This window comes from Leopardus geoffroyi, chromosome D1 (genome assembly GCF_018350155.1).
Source record: "Leopardus geoffroyi isolate Oge1 chromosome D1, O.geoffroyi_Oge1_pat1.0, whole genome shotgun sequence".
Classification (NCBI taxonomy): domain Eukaryota; kingdom Metazoa; phylum Chordata; class Mammalia; order Carnivora; family Felidae; genus Leopardus; species Leopardus geoffroyi.
This window is the reverse complement of record NC_059329.1, coordinates 101,791,083-101,815,689: the sequence shown is the minus strand read 5'-3', so window position 1 is coordinate 101,815,689 and position 24,607 is coordinate 101,791,083. Positions and strand designations below refer to the sequence as shown.

The following is a 24,607-nucleotide window of genomic DNA, read 5'->3' as shown; positions in this document are numbered from 1 at the left end:
ACACACACAAAGATGACAGTGTGTGTGTACATGTGTGTTTGAGTTACAAAGACAAAGAGATAACAAGAGACACAGAATAAAAATATTTATGTAGATCATGTAATATATTTTTTAAATAGGGAAAATTCCAAGTAGATGAATATACCAATGCCTAAATGATAAAATGGGTGGAATAAATGCAGAATCTGGATCAGATGGAACTCCTCACTTTCTCTAAGACTATCAGTTTTCAAGGGAGAAGAAAATGTCTCCCCCAAACCACACTACAGTGACAAAATTCATTCTCTTGGGACTCACAGACGACCCTGTCCTGGAGAAGATCCTGTTTGGGGTGTTTCTGGTGATCTACCTGATCACGCTGGCAGGCAATCTCTGCATGATTATGCTGATCAGGACCAATTCTCACCTCCAAACACCCATGTACTTCTTCCTTAGCCACCTCTCCTTCGTGGACATTTGCTATTCCTCCAACATCACTCCAAATATGCTGCACAACTTCCTCTCCGACCAGAAGACCATCTCCTATGCTGGATGCTTCACACAGTGTCTTCTCTTCATTGCCCTGGTGATCACTGAGTTTTATATCCTTGCTTCGATGGCATTGGATCGCTATGTAGCCATTTGTAGCCCTCTACATTACAGTACCAGAATGTCTAAGAACGTTTGTATCTCTCTAGTCATGGTGTCTTATACTTGTGGCTTCCTTAATGGACTCTCCCAGGCACTGCTGACTTTTCACTTGTCCTTCTGTGGCTCCCTTGAAATCAATCATTTCTACTGTGCAGATCCTCCTCTGTTAATGTTGGCCTGCTCTGACACTTATGTCAAAAAGATGGCGATGTTGGTAGTCGCTGGCTTGACTCTGTCAAGCTCTCTCTTCATCATTGTCCTTTCCTACCTTCTCATTATTGCAGCCATCTTGAGGATCCGTTCTGCTGAAGGCAGGCACAGAGCCTTTTCTACTTGTGGTTCCCACTTGACAACAGTCACCCTATTTTACGGAACCCTCTTCTGCATGTACTTAAGGACCCCATCTGAGAAGTCTGTGGAGGAGTCCAAAATAATTGCAGTCTTTTATACTTTCTTGAGCCCAATGTTGAACCCATTGATTTATAGTCTACGGAACAAGGATGTGGTTCATGCTATGCAGCAAATCATTCAGGGAAATCTCTTTCATAAAACTGCAATGTAGCATCTGTTCATTGTAATTACTGAGTGTCTGTAATAACATAGTGGGTCCCTTCACAGGACAAACCTACTACTCTACAGTCATAATGTAGCTTCATAAACTCTCAATGGCATTAGCAAATTTCTCCTCAAAATTAATAGCTTCAGGACAAATTGTTTTCATAGAAACTGTAATGTTGAAATTAAACACCATTTCCCTTAGCAAAAAATATCAGAATATAATTTGGTGTTATTCCAATAATTACATAAAATATTTCAACGTCTTTACTTATTTTAGGGTACGTATTAGAATTAATTCAGTCTGATAGGAACACTGGAAATCCATCTTCTTTGATCATATGGTCTACAGAGGCATAGTAAGGTTCAAACTGGAGTGTTTAGGTTTATACTTAAAAAGAATATGAGAGGTGTCTGGGTGGCTCAGTCCGTTAAATGTCTGACTCTTGAATTTGGGCCAGGTCATGATCTCATGGTTGTGAGGCTGAGACCTGCATCTGGCTCTGTGCTGGGTGTGGAACCGGCTTAAGATTCTCTCTCTCCCTCTCTCCCCTGTCCCTCCACTACTCTTGTTCTAGCTCTCTCTTAAATAAATAAATAAATAAATAAATAAATAAATAAATAAAAATAAAATAAAAAATGTGAAATAATCTATTCTTCAATGAATGATATAGAGCAATGGTTCTGAGGCCTGAGGAATCACTGGAATGACCTTGGGGAAATTTTAAATATATGGATCCTTCATTGTATTATGCTTTCTATGTATTTTTCCTAACCAATTTTGTAGACATCCTGAGAAACTTTTTGTCTTGTTGTAAATACTGTTTATGCTCCTTAATCTTGAAAATACACTGTGAATACTTGCTTGTAAGTTTCCATAATTATGGATCCAAATCTATCATAGTATAATAGCGATGTAGGTATATTTTTTCATGTAGTAATTCTGACTTAGGTATAATTTATTCAGAGTTAATAGAATCTATCAATTGGCTTTTATAGACCTGAGAATGCCTTGGAACAGTCTAAAGATGAGTATGGCATGTCTGTATATTTCTGGAGGAAAACACCTGATGTTTACTTTGCTTCGTAAAAGTGTCTGTGACCGATTATTTGGTAGAGAAGCCTCTTTACACTGGTTCTCAAAATTTCTCTTGTGAAAATTAATAGTAAAGGAGGTTATACGAAGAGGTACCTAATTCATCCAGATTAACACATGAACCTATGCGTTATTAATTGTCTTAAATGTTTGGTATTCTAATATTGTGCATTCTCGTTTTAACTAAGACCACCGCACTAAATGTTTATATAAAACAACTGCTGTATTTACGGTAATGTACTCAAATGGTTTTCCAGAACCATATTTAAATGACCTGCAGTTTTAGTAAGTTAGACTCCATTTCTTCCATCTCATTGGAGTGAATAAGGCTGGTATTATCAAACATGGTTGCTGTACATAAATAACAATATAGACAGATATTAGGGAGCAACATTTATTGGTGAGATGTCCTAAGCCAATGGGTAACATCTGTTTGTATTTTGTTATATTTTTCTCAATGAATTGATATTCATACATGTTCTTATAATTCCACATACAAGTTTGAACACTGATTTTCACTTGATAGTATAACGTTTGTATTTTCATATACACTGAAGATTCTCAATGAACATCACTTTTAAAGTAGTATACATCACGAAATTCTATCATACTTGAACTTCGTTACAAAAATATTACATACCAATTGTAGAAAAGAAAGTTGAAAAATACGAAAGGATTTTTCCATTTTGGAATAAAATTCAATTTCAATTTTGAAATAAAAGCAAAATTTACTTATAAACTCTTACTAAAAATGTATTTGGTGCACTTTATCTGTATATAGTTTGCTTTGCAAGCCATTATTCCATCATATTGTTGCATCCTATTATTGTTAAGACTGACTCATATCTCCACGAACATACCTGATTTTTTCTTAGAATGGAGAATTGCTGCATGAAATGCACCAAACAATCTTAGAGTATATCATTTAAAATTCCTTGCTCCTTCATTGTTGCAACTGAAACTCTTAGGAAAGGATCTGTTTTAATTGGAACAGAAGAAGAATTGAAATACACATTTAACTAATAATAAAGGAAATGATTGCTGTTGGTGTTATTTCTGATGATTCCTTAAATGAAGATTATTTACCTTTTTATTTAGAAAAAGTTTTGAATTTTATTTTGCTTTGTGGCTTTTTGCATCCTAATATTAAATGTTAGCATCTCTTGTGTGTTATTAATAGTATTTCATGGCCATATATTATAGGAATATCTTAAATTATTCTAAATACAATTTTGTTGCGTGCTGTACTATTGTATAACCTTTTCCTTCATATTTTAACCCATTTCCTCTTAATATTTTTAAGAAACCCTTCATTTTTATTTATTTATTTTTTTATTTTTTAACGTTTATTTATTTTTTTGAGACAGAGAGAGACAGAGCATGAACGGGGGAGGGTCAGAGAGAGAAGGAGACACAGAATCTGAAACAGGCTCCAGGCTCTGAGCTGTCAGCACAGAGCCCGACGCGGGGCTTGAACTCACGGACCGCGAGATCATGACCTGAGCTGAAGTCGGCTGCTTAACCGACTGAGCCACCCAGGCGCCCCAAGAAACCCTTCATGTTCCAGGAAATTTGTGATTTTATCTTCCTTATATAATTAGGTGCATCTGTTTCTATTTCTTCTTTGACATACCTGTATATGTATTTTAACTTCTTACAATTAATGTAGGTTTAAAATGTTTTAATTCCTGATAAAATAAAATTCCATCTTCATTATTTTTCCCCTCAAAAATTATTACAGGAAATGAAAATCAGATGCTTCTAGCTATCCAATATATATATTTTAAAAGATAATTTATTTATTTGAGATATAGAGTGCGAGCGTGTCTGCGAGCAAGGGAAGGGCAAAGAGAGAGAGAGAGAGAGAGAGAGAGAGAGAGAGAACATCCTAAGCAGGCTCAGTGTTGTCAGTGCAGAGCCAATGTGGTGCTGGATACCATGAACTCTGAGACCATGACATGAGCCAAAATCAAGAGTTAGGCACTTAACCGACTGAGCCACCCAGGCGCCCCTAGATAGCCAATATTTTTAACCTAGCATTTATGCATATGCTGGTTTAATTTATGAAATATATGAGAACATATAAATAAAAATCAAATGTGGCTATACATATAATACATATCCATTTTAAATTGTTTGAATAACGTGGAAACACGTTGGTGTGAGTAGCCTTGTTAAAGTTTGATCCCCGTGTCTGATCGGAAGATGTAGGGAATTATAACATAGAGAGGTCTGCTGAGGTGTAAAAAGGTGAGTTAAGTTTTTTTGCCAGAAAGGCAGAGAGGTGCTGGTGGCCTATAAATGAGGAGCGAGAATGTGGTTTTATATATAAACACTGTGCGTTAATTAATATGACTTTTAAATGTTTATTTATTTTTGAAAGACAGAGAGAAAGAGAGAGAAAGAGAGAGAGCATGAGGGGTGGGGGGCAGAGAGAGAGAACGACCCAGAATCTGAAGCAGGCTCTAGGCTCCCAGCTGTCAGCACAGAGCCCCATGAGGCGCGAGAATCCACAACCACGAAATCGTGACCTGAGCTGAAGTCAGATATTTAACCAACTGAGCTACCCAGGTATTCCCATTAACTAACACTTATACATGAACCTCTAATTTTTGTACTGTACCAGTGTCCAAAATGCTGCATATTTTTCAACAGATCCATAAACACAGAACCTTATCCTTAGATGAATTTTCCTTTTGCCAACAACTGTTCCCCCAATGACTGACATGCCCACACCTACTCCTCAACAGTGAGCCATTCAATCACTGAAAAAAATTCTTGTTGATTACAATTATAATAAATATTGACAATTCAACAAGCAGAAGACAGTATCTCTGAGATTAGTAGCAGTGTAAGAAATTCAAGAGAAAAAGTTACTCTATTTTGATGATAAAATATTTAAAATAAGCAGCACTCAACAATTGAGCAATGATTTTGCCACAAACACAATAAAGTGGTAAAAGCATTAAGGTCTGATAAGTTCCTAGAAATCAGTCGGAGCACTGATCCCCAACATGTAAAGAAATGTTGCAAGTTGTGAATGTAAATTTGCTAAAAATTTAAAATGCTAAAAATGGATGAGTGACAAGCTTGGTAATAAAACCATGAAATAAGACACCCTTTTCTGTATGTATATAGAAAAGAGTTCGAAAGGACTGGTACGTTCACACATTGTTGAGTCAAGGAAAATAATAATACACGCTATTTCTGTAAATCAATTTACCATTAAGTTTTTAAGAGTCTTAAAAAATGTTGGTCCACTTTGGGGGCACACGGGTGCCCCTGTTGGTTAAGCATCCGACATTTAATTTTGGCTCCAGTCATGATCTCATGCTTCATGAGATCCAGCTCTACGCTGGGCTCTGCTCTGAAGGTGCAGAGAATGCTTGGGATTCTCTTTCTCCCCCTCTCGCTAGCCCTCCCCCACTGATGCTCTCTGTCTCCGTCTTTCTCTCTCTCTTTCAAAATAAATTAATAAACTTAGAAAAATGTCCACTGTTATTCAACTCTTCCAATTTAAGAATATGCTGAAGGCATAATAAGACATAGGGGAGTGTTTTCATAAGAATGTTTGCTTTGGAATTGAGAAAAAGGCAACAAAGGCTTATGAAATACAGGCCACCCTCACATTGCAGGTTACCCTGTTCACTGAAACTTATGCAGAATGCAAATGTGTCCTGCTTCCTAACAGTCACAGTCACCTCAGCACTGTGCCAGGTGAGGATTGCCTGCCTTTTGTAACCCTTAGGCATGGGCAGATTCTAGACGTTAAAATGACAAAAGGACCCAATTAAAGAAAGGCCAAAGATTTTACAGAGAATTTTAGAAGAAAATAGGGTACAATGATGTTTACAATATAACTTTGTTAAACACTAAGATTAAGGAAAAGTAAAATTTGTTGTTTATATGCATATACTAATTTTCGAAAAGAAACAACAATTTCTTGTATATGTACAAAAAAAAAGGCAAAAAAAGGTATGTTACCAGTACAGTCCTGATCTCAAGACATAAATTGAAAGATCTTTGTTACTGTTAGATTTCAAATAGGAAAGTGGGAAAAACAAGGGCTCCAAACAGTACCCTAATAGTAATGGAACTTGATGGTAATGCAGATTCCTTTCAATCCAAGTTCCTCTTATTTTTCCCCTTGAAAATACTGTGTTTCAGAAATCTAAGTGTCCATCAATAGACAAAGAGATAAGGAAGATATGGTACACACACACACACACACACACACACATAATGGAATGCTATGCAGCCATAAAGTGGGACAAGCTCATGTTCTTAGTGACAACATCGATGAGGTAGAAGGTATTATGCTAAGTGAAGTCATTCAGACTGAGAAAGATTTATGTGGCATCTCAAAAATAAAACAAATGAATAAACAAACGAACAAAAGACCTGTAGACAGAAAGAACACAGTCATGGTTGTCTGAGGAGATGTTGGTGGGGAGAATGGGTGAAGGGGACTGGGATATAGAGGCTTTTAGTTATGGAATGAATTAGTCTTTGGAATAAAAGGCACAACACAGGGAGTATCGTCAGTGATATTGTACTAGCATAGCATGGTGACTGATGGTAGCTACCTCGATGGTCAGCACAACATGACATATACAGATGGCGAATCACTATGTTGTACACCTGACACGAATGTAACGTTGAATGCCCACTGTACCTAAATAAAAAAATACACTGTGCTTCCAATTAATTTGAGGAAACAGACTATGCTTATGTATATTGTAGGGGTGAGGTTTGGGGAAAGTAAATATCCGTATCTTTATCTGCATAGTTTTAATCAGGAAAACAATTTTTTCTTTGACGCTCAAAAGTCTATCAACCCAAAGAAAGTTCCACCAAATGAAGAATTCTTCTTGTGCTGTAACATCATCATCACAACAGCTAGAAGTACCGTGTCATGGAGATGAAGTAAACAGATTTCGGTTCCAAGAAATTGTATCTGATGCACCAATGTTCTCTGTGATGATTTTATATCTACTGTATTCACACATACACACAGTGAAATAGCACTCACAACGCTTTTGAGGAGAAAGGAAAACTTGAGCACCCATTTGGTGGTGGCGACGATACACGTCGCTACGTCCAAAAGGAAAGAAAGAAAGAAGTAAGATTAAAACTGTAGAAACTTATCTTCATGTAATAACCGATCAGAAGCTGAAACTTAGGTGGAGAAAGATTTTCCTAAAGAGAGAAAAATAAAAACTGCTGAAATATTAAAAGGAAAAGATGTACTAAATGTGTCCTATCAATGGTACGCTATATTAATTCACTGAAGTAAAGCCCAAGTTCAAAATGTATCAAGCAATCTGGAATATGGCTGTGCTACGAGTTAGTTGCAAAATACAAAACCCAAATTTCCACGCTTAGAATAGCTGCTATTTTAAAAATAGTTTATGGGTAGACATGAAGGGAACAGCAAGGTAATATGCAGAATCACAGAGCAAGTAATTGTCAACAAGGGAGGAACAGAATCATAAAAGCCTCTAATGGAGGCCATGAAATTTCTATATCCAGAATGGGTTTCGCCTATTCCTATAGGTATCTGCTTTGATTAAGGAAAACTATTGAAACAAATGTGTTGGTTAATTAACACGTCAACTATCCGATTCTTTGTGAAAATAATAAAGCACAGATGGTTTTCTACTCTGGATAAGTAGACCTAAGAATGTACCAAAAAAGAACGTATTGAAACAAATATGCAGAATTAGAGTTTTCAGCCTTTTTTGAGAAGATAATCAGCTTTCATTAAAGGAAACTATGTAGTATATCAAGTGAATGTAAATATTTGCATATTCAGGAAACATACTACAAAGCCCTGCACTTTGCTAATAAGAATAGCTCAGTGACGGTCAATATTGTGGACCTATGAGCTGAAAGGAAGGACTTCTCTGCAGACTGATCAAGGGGAAGGGAGTTCTTGAGTGAGACTAAACAGGGGACCCTGCTTAATTATAAGCAGCTGACTTCCGCTGTTGTGTTTCCCATCTGTCATCATCTCCAAACAACTGTCCTTTTCATGGCTGCCATTAGGATTCTCACCTGGCCAGAAGCTGTGCATATATAATCAATGTTAGTGTTACTCCAGAGAGTTGCACTCAGGTACAACCAACAGGGGTTGCTTTTTCATTGTTTTTGACACGTTTTTGTTTTTTTTCATTGGGAGACTGTCAAAATACACCTTTTCTCCATTGTGCTAAAGTTCCTCCGAAACCCTGTTCTCAAAGCCTGCTTCACATCTTTGTTCCTCAGGCTGTAGATAAATAGATTCAGCATGAGACTCACAAAGATACAAACCACTGCCACAATTTTCCCTGTTCAACAGACTGCTCAGGGGCTGGTCTCACATACATGCAGAATAGGGACCCCAAAAACATGGCGACAGCGATCAGGTGGGAGCCACGGGTGGAGAAGGCTTTGCACTGGCGTTTGCTGGAAGGGATCCTCATGATGGTGATGAAAATGAAAATGTAGGTGATAAGGATGATGAGTAGGATATAAGGATGGAACGGTGAGGTTAATCCCCACACACAAACAGAGCCGTCTGTTTTCTGTAAGGGTCTGATCCTGTCAGCATCAGGAGGGGTGGGTCAGCACAGTAGAAATGGTTGATGATGTGGTGTCCATAGAAGGATAAGCGGGAGGCCAATAGTACATGCACTGTGCCCACCATAGTACCCAGAAGTAGGGGACAGTGACAAGGCAGATGCAAAGGGGCCTGGACATTCTGCTGTTGTAGCGTAGGGGATGGCAGATGGCCATGTACCTGTCATAGGCCATGGTGCCCAGCACGTAATACTGCATAAAGCTGATGAAGATTCATGGAGAGAACTCTCGTATATTTCCTTTGACCACTCCCATTTACTACTTAAAATTCTTCATCTAACTATTTCTCCTTAGCTGCTTGTCTTTCATCCTCTCATGTTTTTAAAACCAAGGTCTCTGAAACTGGGAACCAAGAAAAGGGAAAGGAAAAAAGATTATCTACATAGCTTTCTGGATTCCATCCTTGAAGTGTTTCTTAAAATTTTTTTGAGGGGAAGGAAACGGTTGCTCTTGAACTGCATTAGTTTAAGGCTGGAAAGAGCCCCGATCACAGCATACCTTTGCTGTTACGCTTTATTAGTAACAAATATTTTGTCAGTATTAAGCATCTAGTGAATAACTTCATCTGCTTGACCCTGTGAAAATAAAAGTGACCTTTAAATCAAATTTATGGGGGTACATATACTCACAATGAAAGATAGAGATTTTGATTGTATCTTGGCAGTGCGTGCAGCCATGCAATCACAATTGCATGTTTTCAAAGCTGCTGAGGATGGGGAATGGGAACGGGGCACATAAAATCACCACAGGGGTCAACCTTCTTACCAGATTCTGCCATTTTTATTTGAATAAGCAATCCTAGGTTTATTGCAGGCCTTTGGTTACTTTCCAAAAGTCCGAAGAAGTTGATTTGACCACTCTGCCAGTGTTCTCATTGATTTTACGGAGGAACAGGTTTGGGAGAGACCATTCCCCTGCTTTTAGGAAGTTGGTCGTTCTCTGTAGTATGTTTTCAGGAGTTATTTAAGTTGCGTTAGTCAGTTTTTGTTTTTATTTCCATGCAGTGTTCCATTATATGTAACAAAGGAAATTTTCAATAACATTGGGGGCCCTGCTCCTGGGCTACCAGGAAAGTTATTATTAAAATTTACCAAGGTCCAGGGGTGCCTGGATGCTTCAGTTGGCAGGTCATGATCTCATGGTTAGTGAGATCGAGCCCCGCATTGGGCTCTGTGCTGATAGCTCAGAGCCTCGAGCCTTTTTCAGATTTTGTGGCTCCCTCTCTCTCTGCCTCTCCCCCACTCACACTCTGTCTCTCTCTGTCTCAAAAATAAATAAACACCAAAAAAAAAAAATTAAAATTTACCAAGGTCCAAGTGAGTCCACAAAGGCTCAAAGCATGGGTTGTTTCTCCCCCGAGCACACATCTATCTGCTTCATTAAAAAAATACAAATAAAGAAATCGCCAAGAAGAGGCATCCCAAACATAAAGAAACAAAACAAAACAAAAAGCAAAACCTTCCTGATTCCCCTAAGATTAAAGTCATGCAGCCATGCACATACTAAAAACATAAGATTAGGTTTGTAACTTTCTGGAATGTCCTTCATCATGGTAATTTGTAACTCCTTATGTAATATATATATATATATATATATATATATATATATATATATATATATAGTGTTCCTCCCCTGAGCACTCTCTTCTTTCTGAAGACTGTGTATCTTGGGCATCTGTCCCACCTTGGGCTCAAATAAAACTCGTCTCCTTTCTCTTCCAAATTTTTAAAACGTTTTGTTCATTTTGTGTCCACATCTGGACATACCACAAATTGTTTGTCTATGCGTCTGCTAATATATGTTTGAGTTTCTTTGTGGATAAGTGTCATCTATTTTCTTGAATAAATACTTAATACTTGCTTCGTCACAGGTTAGTAAGAAACTGTAAGTCTATGAGAAATTTTAGGAGGTAGACCCATTTTCCAAAGTCGCTGAATGACTTTATATTCCCTCAAGGGATGTATTAGGAGAGTTACGTTATTTCGCATTGTCATTTTTGTCTGTTTATTCTCAATCTGTTTTAATTCCTGCTCTTGAGATGGGTGTGAAGAAGCATCCGGAGGTAGTTATAATTTGCTTTTCTTGACAATTATAGTGGTCGACATTTTTTTTCCCTGTTGTTATTGGCTGTTCAGATATCTTTTATGAAGAGCCTGTTCATTTCAGATTCTTTTTTACTGGGCTGGTTATATTTTCATCCCTTAGTTATGGAGGATATGCACTTATTCTGGACATAGATCCTTTGTCAGAATTACTTGAGGTGAGTATTTTTTCTAGTCTGCAGTTTTCCTGGTCTCTGTGCTCCTCAAATCACTCACCTATAGTACCTTCTTAGTCTGCAGTCTCACTAGCTGAAGTCACCTTAGTGTTCACAGGGAAAAACAGACTTTCTAATTGGAATTCCCACTCTACCACATTAAAAAAAGCAAAACCTGTCTATCCTTGTCTTCCTTCTTCCAATAGTATTAAAACGGAGGGCTAATTTTGCTAATTGTGCTAAAGATCTCATGCACAGAACTAAGCAGTGTATATATATGTTAGATAGGATATTGGCCTCAAAGGAGAATTCAGTTCTCAGAGCATCAATTTAAGGTTATACCTGTGAGGAACAAAGACTCTTTTAATTACTTTTTTAGAATTATTTTTTAATACTCTACGGAATATACTTAAGAAATACATTATAAATCTTCCCACCTTGATTTTACAAAACATGGTAAATCAGATTTTTCCAGGTAGGTCACTTTCTACATCGTTTACTAAAAATATGTTATGTTCTTTGTGTGGAGATTTGTATCCCAATAAAGAGGAAAAAATGCATCTAAATGCATTCCGTCTTTACTTTTCTTCATAGCCCTTGCTTTTAACTAACATAATGATATATCTCTTTGTCTATGTGTCTACTATCTGTTCATTTTCCTACAATATATGCAGCATGAGGTTGGGGTGTTTGTTCACTGTGGTAACCACAGAACCTAGGACGGAAAAAACAAATCAGCCTTTACAGTGTAAATGAATAAATGAATGTGTCAATTTACAGAGCAGAAATAATTCTTTATTCTGTAAACTGTTAGCCAACTATCAAGAGATGAATCTCATAAATAAATGTTTCTGAATGAAATCAAGCCAGACGGCTGTAGATTTAAGGAGAAAATATGGTACTAAAGATTTATCTCCCATGTTATATCTGAAACAATAACCTATCATTGTTTGTGGGACATTAGAAATGCAAGCTCATTTTTGTCCATTTGAATGATGCTAACTAATTACCTGCACCTTTTCTTATTTAAAAAAAATCTATTTTATCTATCTATCTATCTATCTATTTATTTGAGATGAGAGACAGAGCACAAGCACAGGGGGGGCAGAGACAGGCGGGGAAATAGAATCCAAAGCAGGCTCCAGGCCTGGGCTGTAAGCACAGAGCCTGACACAGGGTTTGAACCCACGAACTGTGAGATCATGACCTGAAACGAAGTCAGACACTTAACCGACTGAGCCAGCTAAGTCCCCCAAATTGAGTTAATCTTTTTTTTCTTTTTAATTTTTTAAAGTTTATTTATTTATTTTTTGAGAGAGAGACAGAGCACAAGTGGGGGAAGAGCAGACAGAGAGGGAGACACAGAATTCAAAGCAGGCTCCAGGCTCCAAACTGTCAGCACAGAGCCCGATGTGGGCTTGAACCTGTGAACTGTGAGATCATGACCTGCGCCGAAGTTGGAAGCTTAACCGATCGAGCCACCCAGGCAACCTTTCTTGCACCTTTTCATTGCTGAATTTCATCCCACGGGTTTTCTTTTTCTCAAAGTGTGACCAAATTCAAATATGGAGTTCCCTGGGAAGAAAGGCATAAATGTATGAACATGTATATACATAGAATACATAATATTATACATTAGTAGATAATAGTTAATATGAAATGTGCATATATGAATATATATACACAGGAGACAGAGAAAGTGTGTGTATGTTTGGCATTTGAGATATAGGAGAAAAAGACAGTACAGTGACATGTACTAAATATTTATGTAGACGTTCTGATGTATTGTTAGAAGAGAAATTTTCTGGTAGATGCATATATCAATGAATAAATGATGAAATGGATGGAGTAAATGGAGACTCTGGATCAGACGGAATTTCTCACTTTCTCTGTCACTCTCAGTTTAAAAGGGATAAGAGAATGTCTTCCCCAAACCACACTACAGTGACAGAATTCATTCTCTTGGGACTCACAGACGACCCTGTCCTGGAGAAGATCCTGTTTGGGGTGTTTCTGGTAATCTACCTGATCACGCTGGCAGGCAATCTCTGCATGATTATGCTGATCAGGACCAATTCTCACCTCCAAACACCCATGTACTTCTTCCTTAGCCACCTCTCCTTCGTGGACATTTGCTATTCCTCCAATATCACTCCAAACATGCTGCACAACTTCCTCTCCGACCAGAAGACCATCTCCTATGCTGGATGCTTCACACAGTGTCTTCTCTTCATTGCCCTGGTGATCACTGAACTTTACATGCTGGCTTCAATGGCATTGGATCGCTATGTAGCCATTTGTAGCCCTTTACGTTATAATACCAGAATGTCTAAGAACGTTTGTATCTCTCTAGTCATGGTCCCCTATATTTATGGCTTCCTTAATGGACTCTCCCAGACACTGCTGACTTTTCACTTGTCCTTCTGTGGCTCCCTTGAAATCAATCATTTCTACTGTGCAGATCCTCCTCTGTTAATGTTGGCTTGCTCTGACACTTATGTCAAAAAGATGGCGATGTTGGTAGTCGCTGGCTTGACTCTGTCAAGCTCTCTCTTCATCATTGTCCTTTCCTACCTTCTCATTATTGCAGCCATCTTGAGGATCCGTTCTGCTGAAGGCAGGCACAAGGCCTTTTCTACTTGTGGTTCCCACTTGACAACAGTCACCCTATTTTATGGAACCCTCTTCTGCATGTACTTAAGGACCCCATCTGAGAAGTCTGTGGAGGAGTCCAAAATAATTGCAGTCTTTTATACTTTCTTGAGCCCAATGTTGAACCCACTGATCTACAGTTTAAGAAACAAGCATGTGATCCATGCTATGCAGCAAATCATTCAGGGAAATCTCTTTCATAAAACTGCAATGTAGCATGTCTTCATTGTAATTACTGAGTGTCTGTAATAACATAGTGGTCCCTTCACAGGGCAAACCTACTACTCTATAGTCATGATGGAATATTACATAAACTCTCAATGACATTAGCAAATTTCTCCACAAAGTAATAGCTTTAATAAAAATTGTAATGTTGAAACAGTATTTTCCTTAGCAAAAACATCTCAGAATGTAAATTGTGTAGTATCCAATAATTCCCGAAAACACTTTAACATCTTTATTTTCTTGGGGATAAATATTAGAATTAATTCAGTTTGATTGGAACATGGGAGATTCATCTCCTCTGAATTATATGGTCTAGAGAGCCATAATGAGGTTCAAAATAAAGTGATTAGTTTTAAACATTTTAAAAGAGAATTATGAAATAATTTATTCTTCAATGAGTGATATAGATCAATGGTCTTGTGCCTGAGTAATCACTATATTACATTGGGGGAATTTTATTTTATTTTTATTATTTTTTTTAAACGTTTATTTATTTCTGAGACAGAGAGAGACAGAGCATGTACAGGGGAGGGTCAGAGAGAGGGAGACACAGAATCCGAAACAGGCTCCAGGCTCTGAGCTGTCAGCACAGAGCCCGACGCGGGGCTTGAACTCACGGACCATGAGATCATGACCTGAGCAGAAGTCGGCCGCCCAACCGACTGAGCCACCCAGGCACCCCGGGGGAATTTTAAATATATGGATCCCCTATAAGTTTAAGCTTTCCATATTTTTTCCCAACCAATATTACAGATATCCTGAAAAAGTTTTGTCTTATTATAAATATTGTTTATGCTCCTCAATTTTGAAAAAAATACTCTCAACACCTGCTTATAAGTTTTCAGAATCATGGATCCAGTTCAATCATAGTATAATAGAAATCTAGATATATATTTCATTTAGTACTTCTGACTTAGATCCAATTTATTCAGACTTAATAGAGTCTATCAATTGGCTCTGTAGACCTAAGAATGCCCTGAAACATTCTACAAATGAGCGGTGTGTCTTTATCTTTCTGAGGAGAATACCTGATATTTACTTTGGTTCATAAAAGTGTCTGTGACTCATTATTTGGTGAATAAGGCTGTTGCAGTATTTTCCAAAATTTCTATCGTGAAAAGTAATAGTAAAGAAGTTATATGAAGAGGCGCATAATTCAACACGTTAGCACATGAACCTATGTGTTATTAGTCAAGCTGATGGCTGCGTATTGAAATGTAAGTTAAATTTTCTAAAAATTATCTTAAATGTCGGTGTTCTAATGTTGCGTGCTCGGATATTAACTAAGATGGCAGTAGTAAATGCTTATGTGAAATCAATTCCTGTATTTACAGTAATGTATTCAAATGCTTTTCCAGAACAATACTTAAATGACCTGCAGTTTTAGTAAGTTAGGCTCCATTCTTAGGTCTCAGTTGAATGAATAAGGCTGATTCTTTCAACAATGTTTGCCATATGCAAATTAAAAAAATAAACTGATGTGAGGCAATGACATTTATTGGTGACATTTCCTACTCCAGTGGGCAACTTCTGTTTACATTTTATTGTTATTTATTTATTTATTTATTTTTAAATTTTTCTTTAATGTTTATTTATTTTCGAGACAGAGGAGACAGAGCACGAGTGGGGGAGGGGCAGAATCTGAAACAGGCTCCAGGCTCTGAGCTGTCAACACAGAGCCTGATGCGGGGCTCGAACCCACGAACCATGAGATCGTGACCTGAGCCAAAGTCGGCTGCTTAACTGACTGAGCCACCCAGGCGCCCCTTCTGTTTGTATTTTATTATATTTTTCTCAATGATTTGATATGCATACCTATTCTTATAATTCCTGAGACACAATTGGAATCATTGCCCCACATTGGAAACTATACAAGTTTGAATACTAAGTTTTCACTTGATAGTATAATGTTTGTATTTTCATACAGACTAAATATTTTTAGTGAACATCACTTTTAAAGTATTATACAGAAAATTCGACCATACTTGAAACTAGTTACAAGAATATTGCATATGAATTGTAGAAAAGTAAATTGGAAAATACTAAGGGGTTTTTCAATTTTGGAACAAAATTCAAATTAAATTTTGAAAAAAAAAAGCAAAACGTACTTGTAATCTCTTATTACAATGAATTTGGTGCACCTTCTTTGCATACAGTTTGTCTTGCAAGCTTCTGTCATATTGTATCCTATTATTGCAAGGATTAACTCATATCTCCATGAACATGCTTGATTGTTTTTTTAGGATGGGGAATTGCTGCATTTAATGCTCTGAATATGGCTTTTGCTATTTCTTAAACTTTTTGTTAATTTTTTTCTGTGGGTAAATTTTTCTCTGGGAGTCATCAACTTAGTCATAAGCACTTATGACTAGTTATGCTTGAGCGTAACCAGTTGACTGTGCCTTTATTAATATTAGGGCATATTATTTAAGATTGTTTGTCTTCTTTGTTGTCTCAACTGCACTCTTACGAAAGGAATATGTTTTAATTGGAACAGAAGAATAATTGAAACATACTTTTACGTAATAAAAGACATACATCAGTTTGATGATTGCTGTTCATGTTATTTCTGATGATTCCTCATATGAAGAATATTTACATTTTTATGGGAAATTTTTTTTTAAATTTTGTTTTGTGGCTTCTCTGCCACCTAAAATTAAATAAGCAAGCATCTCTGTATGTTATTAATTTTTCCTGGCCATATTTTGTAGGAATATGTTGAATTTTTCTAAATAAAATTTTATTGCACACTGTGATATTATATAACTTTTCCCTTCATATTTTAACCTGTTTCCTCTTTTTTTTTTAATTAAAAAATTCCTTTGAGTTAAGATACCGTGTAATATTTGTTTCAGGTGTTGAATCTAGTGATCCTTCCCTTACATACGACTCCTAGGGCTCATCACAAGTACTCTCCTTAATACCCATGCTTCATTGAAACCATTCTCCCACATACCTCCCCTCCTGTAACCCTCAGTGTGTTGTGCATAATTAATAGCCTGTTTTCTGGTTTGCTTCTGTTTCTTTTTTTCCCCTATGTTTATCTGCTTATTTCATATGAGTGAAATCATATGGTATTTGTCTTTAACTGACTTATCTCATTTTGCATAATACTCTCTAATCCCATCCATGTCAGTGCAAATGGCAAGATTTCATTCCTTTTTATGGCTGAGGAATATGCCATTACACACACACACACACACACACACACACTAACTTCTTTATCTATTTATTAGTTGATGGACATTTGGGTTCTTTCCATAGTTTGGCTATGATGGTAAGGCCGCCACAAACATTGGGGTGCATATATCTTTCCAGATCAGTATTTGTATTCTTTGAATGGCTACCTGGTAGCACAATTTCTGGATCATAGGGTAGTTCTATTTTTAACTTTTTGAGGCTACTTCATACTGGTTTCCAGAGTCCCTGCACCACTTTGCATTCCCACCAACAGCACAAGAGGGTTTCTCTTTCTCTGCATCCTCTCCAACATCTGTTGTTTCTTGGGGTGTTAATTTTAGCCATTCTGACAGGTGTGAGGTGGTATCTCGTTGTGGTTTTGGACTTGTATTTCTCTGATGAGGAGTGATGTGGAGCATCTTATGTGTCTGTTAGCCATCTGGATGTCTTCTTTGGACAAGTATCTATTCATGTCTTCTGTCTAGTTCTTAACTGGATTATTTGTTTTTGGGTATGGGGCTTTATAAGTTTTTATATATTTTGGATACTAGCCCTTTATCAAATATGTCCTTTGCAAATATCTTCTCACATTCTGTAGGTTGCCTTTTAGTTTCATTGATTGTTTCCTTTGCTGTGCAGAAGCTTTTTAATTTGATGAAGCCCCAATAGTTCATTTTTCCTTCCGTTTCCTTTGCCTCAGGAGACCTACCTAGTAACAAGTTGCGGTGGCCAAGGTTAAAGAAGTTGCTGCCTGTGTTCTCGCTAGGATTTTGATGGTTTCCTGTCTCACACTTAGGTCTTTCATCCGTTTTGAATTTATTTTTGTGTATGATGTAAGAAAGTGGTCCAGGTTCATTCTTTATGTTGCTGTCCAATTTTCCCAACATCATTTGTTGAAAAGACTGCCTTTTTTCCATTGGATACTCCTTCCTGCTTTGTTGAAGATTGTTGGCCAATGTAGTTGTGGGTTCATTTCTGGTTTTTCTGTTCTATTCCATTGATCCATGTGTCTATTTTTCATCACTACAGTTTTGTAATATAACTTGAAGTCTAGGATTGTGATCCCTGCAGGCTTGCTTTTCTTTTTCAAGATTGTTTTGGCTATTGCGTATCTTTTGGGGTTTCACCAAATTTTAGGATCATATGTTCTAGCTTTGTGCATAATGCTGGTTATGTTTTCACCGACATTGCATTCAATGTGTAGATTACCTTTGGTAGAATAGACATTTGAACAATATTGGTTATTTCAATCTATGAGCCTGGAATATTTTTTCCCATTTTTTGTATCACCTCAGTTTCTTTCATCACTGTTTTATAGTTTTCAGAGTACAGACATTTTACCTCTTTGGTTAGGTTTATTCCTAGGTATCTAATTGTTTTGGGTGCAATTGTAAGTGGGACGGATTGATTTCTCTCTCTGCCGCTTCATTATTGGTGTATAGAAATGCAACAGATTTCTGTACATTGATTTTATGTCTTGCAACTTTACTGAATTCATGTATCAGTTTTAGCAAATTTTTGCTGGAATCTTTAGATTTCTATATAGAGTATCATGCCAATCTTCAAAGAGTGAAAGTTTGACTTCTTCCTTGCTGATTTGTATGATTTTATTTCTTTTTGTGGTCTGGTTGCTTAGACTAGAACTACCAGTAATATGCTAAATAACAGTGGTGAGGGGGCACATCCCTGTCTTGTTCCTGACCTTAGTGAAAAAGCTCTTATTTTTTTCCTATTGAGGATGTTATCAGCTGCGGGTTTTTCAAATATGGCCTTGATGATGTTGATGTACGCTCTCTCCATCCCTACTTTGTTGAGGGATTTTATCATGAATGGATGGTGTATTTTGTCAAATGCTTTTTCTGCATCTATTTATAGGATTACATGGTTCTTATACTTTTTTTTTTATTAATGTGGTTTATCACACTGATTTGTGAATGTTGAACCACTCTGCAGGTCAGGCATAAATCCCACTTGACTGTGGTGAATGATTCTTTTAATGTACTGTTGGATTTGATTTGCTTGTATCTTGCATATATATATATATATATATATATATATATATATATATATATATGATATGCATCCATGCTCATCAGGGATACTGGCCTGTAGTTCTCCTTTTCCACGGAGTTTTTGTCTGGTTTTGGAATTGGGATAATGCTGGCCTGTGGAATGAGTTTGGAAGTTTTCCTTCCATTTTTATTTTTGGAATCATTTGAGAAGAATAACATTTAACACTGCTTTAAATGTTTGGTAGAATTCCCCTCAGAGGCCATCTGGCACTGGACTTTTGTTGGGAGATTTTTGATTACTGATTCAATTTCTTTGCTTGTGATTTGTCTGTTCCAGTTTGTATTTCTCCCTGTTTCAGTTTTAGTTGTTTGTAGTTTTCTAGGAATTTATCCATATCTTCCAGATTGCCCAATTTATTGGCCTGGCATATAATTTTTCATAATATACTCTTATAATTGCTTGTATTTCTATGGTGTTGTTTCTTGGTTGCTATTTCTCCTCTCTTATTCATGATTTTATTTATTTGGGTCCTTTCTATTTTCTTTTTTATAGGTCTGGCTAGGGGGTTTATCAATTTTATTAATTTTTTCAAAGTAAGCCCCTGGCTTCATTGATCTGTTCTATTGTTTTCTGTTTGTTTGTTAGTTTCTATATGTCATTTATTTCTGCTTTAAACTTTATTGAGCTTCCTCTTCTGACTGTAGGCTTTATTTGTTTTTATTTTTCTAGCTCCTTTAGGTGTAAGGCTAGGTTGTTTATTTGAGATGTTTTTGCTTCCTTGATAGGCCTGTAATGCTACATACTTCCTTTTTATGACAACTTTTGCTGCACCCCCTGATTTTGGACTGTCATGTCTTTAGTTTTATTAGTTTCCATGTTTTTTTAATTTTTTTTTTTTTTAATTTCCTGGTTGACCCATTGATTCATTAGTAGTATGTTGTCTAATCTCCATGTATTCGTGGTCCTTCCAGATTTTTTCTTGTGGTTGACTTCAAGGTTCATGGTGTTGGGGTCAGAAAATGTACATGGTATGATCACAATCTTTTTGTCTTTGCTGAGGCCTGACCTATTTGTGACCTAGTCTGTGATCTATGTTGGAGAATATCTCATGTGTACTTGAAAAGAATGTTTATTCTGGGGTGCCTGGGTGGCTCAGTCATTTGAGCATCCAGCTTTGGCTCAGGTCACTATCTCACCACTGGTGAGCTCAACCCCTGTGTCGGGCTCTGTGCTGACAGCTCAGAGCCTGAAGCCTGCTTCGGATTCTGTGTCTTCCTCTCTCTCTGCCCCTCTCCTGCTCCTGCTATCTCTTTCTCGAAATAAACATTAAAAATGTTTTTAAAAAATTTAAAAAAAGAAAGAAAAGAATGTTAATTTTGCTGCTTTAGGATGAAATGTTCTTAATGTATCTGTTAAGTTCATCTGGTCCAGTGTGTCATTTAAAGCCATGGCTCCTTTGTTGATTTTTCTGCTTCATCTATCCACTGATGTAAGTGTGGTGTTAAAATCCCCAAGTGTGGTGTTATTGGTTTACTATTAATGAGTTCCGTTATGTTTGTTATTAATTGTTTTATATATTTGGGAGCATAAGTATCTACAAATGTTAGAACTTCTTGTTTGACAGTCCCCTTTATTATAATATTACAATAATATTATGATAATATTACAATAATATTATAATAATCTTATAATATAGAGCCTGTCATCTCTTGTTACATTTTTGGTTTAAAATCTAGTTTGTCTGATACAAGTGTTGCTAATTTGGCTTTATTTGATGTCCATTTCCATGATAAAAGTTTCTCCATCCCATCACTTTCAATCTGCAGATGTCTTTAGGTCTAAAACAAGTATCGTTTTGGCACATATAGATGTCAACCCATTTCATCTTAATATTTTTAAGCAATCCTTTATTATCTCACAAATGTATGATGTTATCTTCATTGTATAATTAGATGAAATACTTCTGTTTATTTCTTATTTGTTCACATCATTTAAAATACATATAGATGTAAATACATCTAACAATAAATTCTTACAATTAATATAAATGTAAAATATGCTCCAATTGCTAGTAAAAATTCCATCTTCATTATTTTTCCTTATAAAAGTTTTTGTAGGAAATGCAAATCAGATGCTTCTAGTTATCCAATATTTTTAACCTGGCATTTATGCATAAGGTGGTTTCATTCATGAAATACAGGAAAATATATACATAAAATTCAAATATGGCTATGCATACAAGACATATCTGCAGTAAATTATTTGAATAATGGATAAACATGTCTTGGTATGAATAGGAATGTTATGGCTTAGTCCTCATGCCTGACTGGGAGATGTATGGAATTATGGCATAGACAGTTCTGCTTAGGATGAAAGGAGATGAGTGAATTAAGACTTTTTTTTTCCAGAAAGGCAGAGAGATGCTGGTGGCCTATAAATGACGAGCAAGAATGCGGTTTTATCTATAACCATTGTGCATTACTTAACACTTTTATATAAACATTTTAGTTTTGTAACATTGCCAGTGTCCATAATGCCACATATTTTATTGCAGATACGTAAATACAGAACCTTATCCCTAGCTAAATTTCCCTTTTACCAACAATTATTCCCCTGAAAGAACCGACATGCCCACACCGAGCCCTCAGCTGTGAGTCATTCAATCACTGGAAACAAATTCTGTGTTGATTAGAATTATAATAAATCCTGAAAATTTCAACAATCAGAAAAATGTTTCTGAGCTTAATAGTAGTAGGAAAAGTTCACGACAGAAAGTTAATCTGTTTGACTATAAAATATTTAAAATAAGCAGCACTCCGGGTGCCTCGGTGGCTCAGTTTGCTAAACATCTGACTCTTGGTTTCGGCTCAGGTCACGATTTCACAGCTTTTTGAGTTTGAGGGCCAGGTTTGCCTTTGTGCTGGCAGTGCAGACCCTGATTGGGATTCCCTCTCTCTCCCTCTCTCTGCCCCTCTCCCACTCACATTATCTCTCCCTCTCTCTCAAAATAAATAAATAAAGTTAAAAAAATAAATAGGTAGCACTCAATAATTGGGCAAAGATTTTGCCACAAAGAGAATAAAGTGGTAAAGTGTTAAGGTTTGATAAGTTCCTAGACACCCCATGTAGGAAATGGTTTTCTTCTCTGATAGAAAATTACCAAGCATCTGAGGTGAGACGTTAGTAGAATACAAAATATCCACGCATGTAAATGGGTGAGGAAAAAGCACATGGCGTTTTGCAGCTGTGGAGTGAACCTGATTAATGCAATGAATCCAACGTTCTCTGTCAGAGAGCTGAGGTAAATCAGGAGAAACACCACAAAAAGGATGGGCTGCAGCCCTGGTTGGCTGGTGAGTCCTAGCAGGATGAACTCAGTTGCCTCAGTGCCATTTTGTTGGGGAAGTTTGTCCATCGTCATATTCTCTGATAAGAGAATAATTTTTCAGATATAAATCCAGAAATAAACTGCATTCATTTCAAGACTAAACAAAGTAAATGGGCACTAAAACAAAGTCAGGTTTGGAAAGAGAGGTTTAAATAGGTTGTTAGTTGCCCCAGTGATAGAAGAGTTGCAGTAGGTGCCTTGAAGTGGTTGGTGGTGAAATGGACAATATATTTGAAGTCCATGCACCTGCCATGCTGACTGCTTTGCCACTCTCACCTCACAGCTAGCACATACAGAATTCGACTTAGCTCATTGGTGTCCCTGATTAGGCTATGGTATCACAACCACTGTTGCTCCAACATGGCTACTGCCATTGTCTGATCACGACATAAAGCTTCATCAGGAAATCAGGAGACGGGGTGATGCTCTGTAGACTGGATGTATTGTTGTCAACAAGGGCAAAACTTCTGTAACTGGAGTAGAATATACTCTTGAGAGCCTGTTGTGTATGTATTGATGTTCAGTTTCTTCCTCATTCCTTCCTTATTCTCTTACAGCAACGTAAGTTTCTTGGTGTCTTTTCCATCTCATCTCCTTTCAAACCAGCCACTCAGAGTCTGGGTTGTTTCTTTACCTAATATCCGTTTTGATCTCATGGTCTCTTTTTATCTCATAATATCCCAATATCCATGATTATTTTATATTATATATGTCATGTTCATATTTCATTTTATCTCATGCCTTTGATTTCATACCTTATATCTAAACCATCAGGAAGTCTTATCTGCTATACCTTCCAAAGATTATGCATGGAATCTTAAAAGAGCTTGTCAGCATTTTCTCTGCTGTCAGTTAGGTCTAAGATAAAATTCTCTCTCTAGTCCTTTTTCTTTTGCCACATTGTCCTTCTAGTGTTTTTTTTTTAAACATCTTGAGCACAATCCTATCTCTAGGATAGGATATGCATATGCTCATCCCTCTGCCTTGAAATTTCTTCTACCAGGCCTTTGAGTCACTCATGGCATCACCTCATTTAGATCTCTCAAGTTAAGTTCCGCTCCAAATAGCTCTTTAATCACGGACCATGATCGATTTTTCCTCATTTATCACTTCTGAAATGATTATCTATTTACATAAATAATTATTACATATTTTTAAATCTGTCCTCTATTAAAATGCTAACCACAGGAGGGCAAGAACTTTATTTTTTGCCACATCCCTAGAACCTGGGCAAATACCTACATCATTTGATACAATAACCATTAATTGAACAAACGGATGAATCAATGAGGTAAGTTTGCCAACTCACATCCGCTGATTTTTCATGATGTGTAGATGTCTCACCTCTGTGATGTACCAGTGTAGACTGAGTTGCTACAAAAATTCTAGCTACCATATCTGATTTGTTTTTGTAACACAAACTAGTGATAATGGCATCTGACCCAAAACCTTTTTAATTGATGATTAAAATTTGCAGGTTGGACTGTTAGAAAGAGTTGGAAGTTGACTCAGGACAGAAAACATAACTTGCCTTTAATTTTTAAAGCCAGGAGGATATTTTTTTTTTTAAAGTTTTTTTTTTTCAACGTTTATTTATTTTTGGGACAGAGAGAGACAGAGCATGAACGGGGGAGGGGCAGAGAGAGAGGGAGACACAGAATCGGAAACAGGCTCCAGGCTCTGAGCCATCAGCCCAGAGCCCGACGCGGGGCTCAAACTCACGGACAGCGAGATCGTGACCTGGCTGAAGTCGGACGCTTAACCGACAGCGCCACCCAGGCGCCCCAAAAGCCAGGAGGATATTAAAAGTTTATACATTTTAAAGAATAACTCTATTGCTTATAACAATGATATATTCACAAATATAACACTTCAATCAGTGATTATCAACTCTGGCTTCATGTTACATTCAGATGGGGAATATTTGAGAGCATTGATACTGGAATCACAGCTCAGCTCAGGTGAGGTATACACATTGGCATATTTTTTA

General features: G+C 36.9%; 2 protein-coding genes and 1 pseudogene across 2 annotated transcripts; 2 read left to right on the top strand and 1 right to left on the bottom strand.

Moving 5' to 3' along the window:
- The first annotated feature begins 244 nt into the window (after nt 1–244).
- Nucleotides 245–1,192, top strand: LOC123602693 (olfactory receptor 5M10-like). Its single transcript, XM_045487159.1, has one exon. It carries the CDS (start codon nt 245–247, stop codon nt 1,190–1,192), a length of 948 nt encoding a protein of 315 aa, XP_045343115.1.
- A 7,260-nt stretch (nt 1,193–8,452) lies between these two features.
- Nucleotides 8,453–22,644, bottom strand: LOC123600526 (annotated as a pseudogene).
- On the top strand, nt 13,080–14,027 carry LOC123602692 (olfactory receptor 5M10). The gene has a single exon (XM_045487157.1). The coding sequence runs from the start codon at nt 13,080–13,082 to the stop codon at nt 14,025–14,027; it is 948 nt and encodes a 315-aa protein (XP_045343113.1).
- Nucleotides 22,645–24,607: the final 1,963 nt, after the last annotated feature.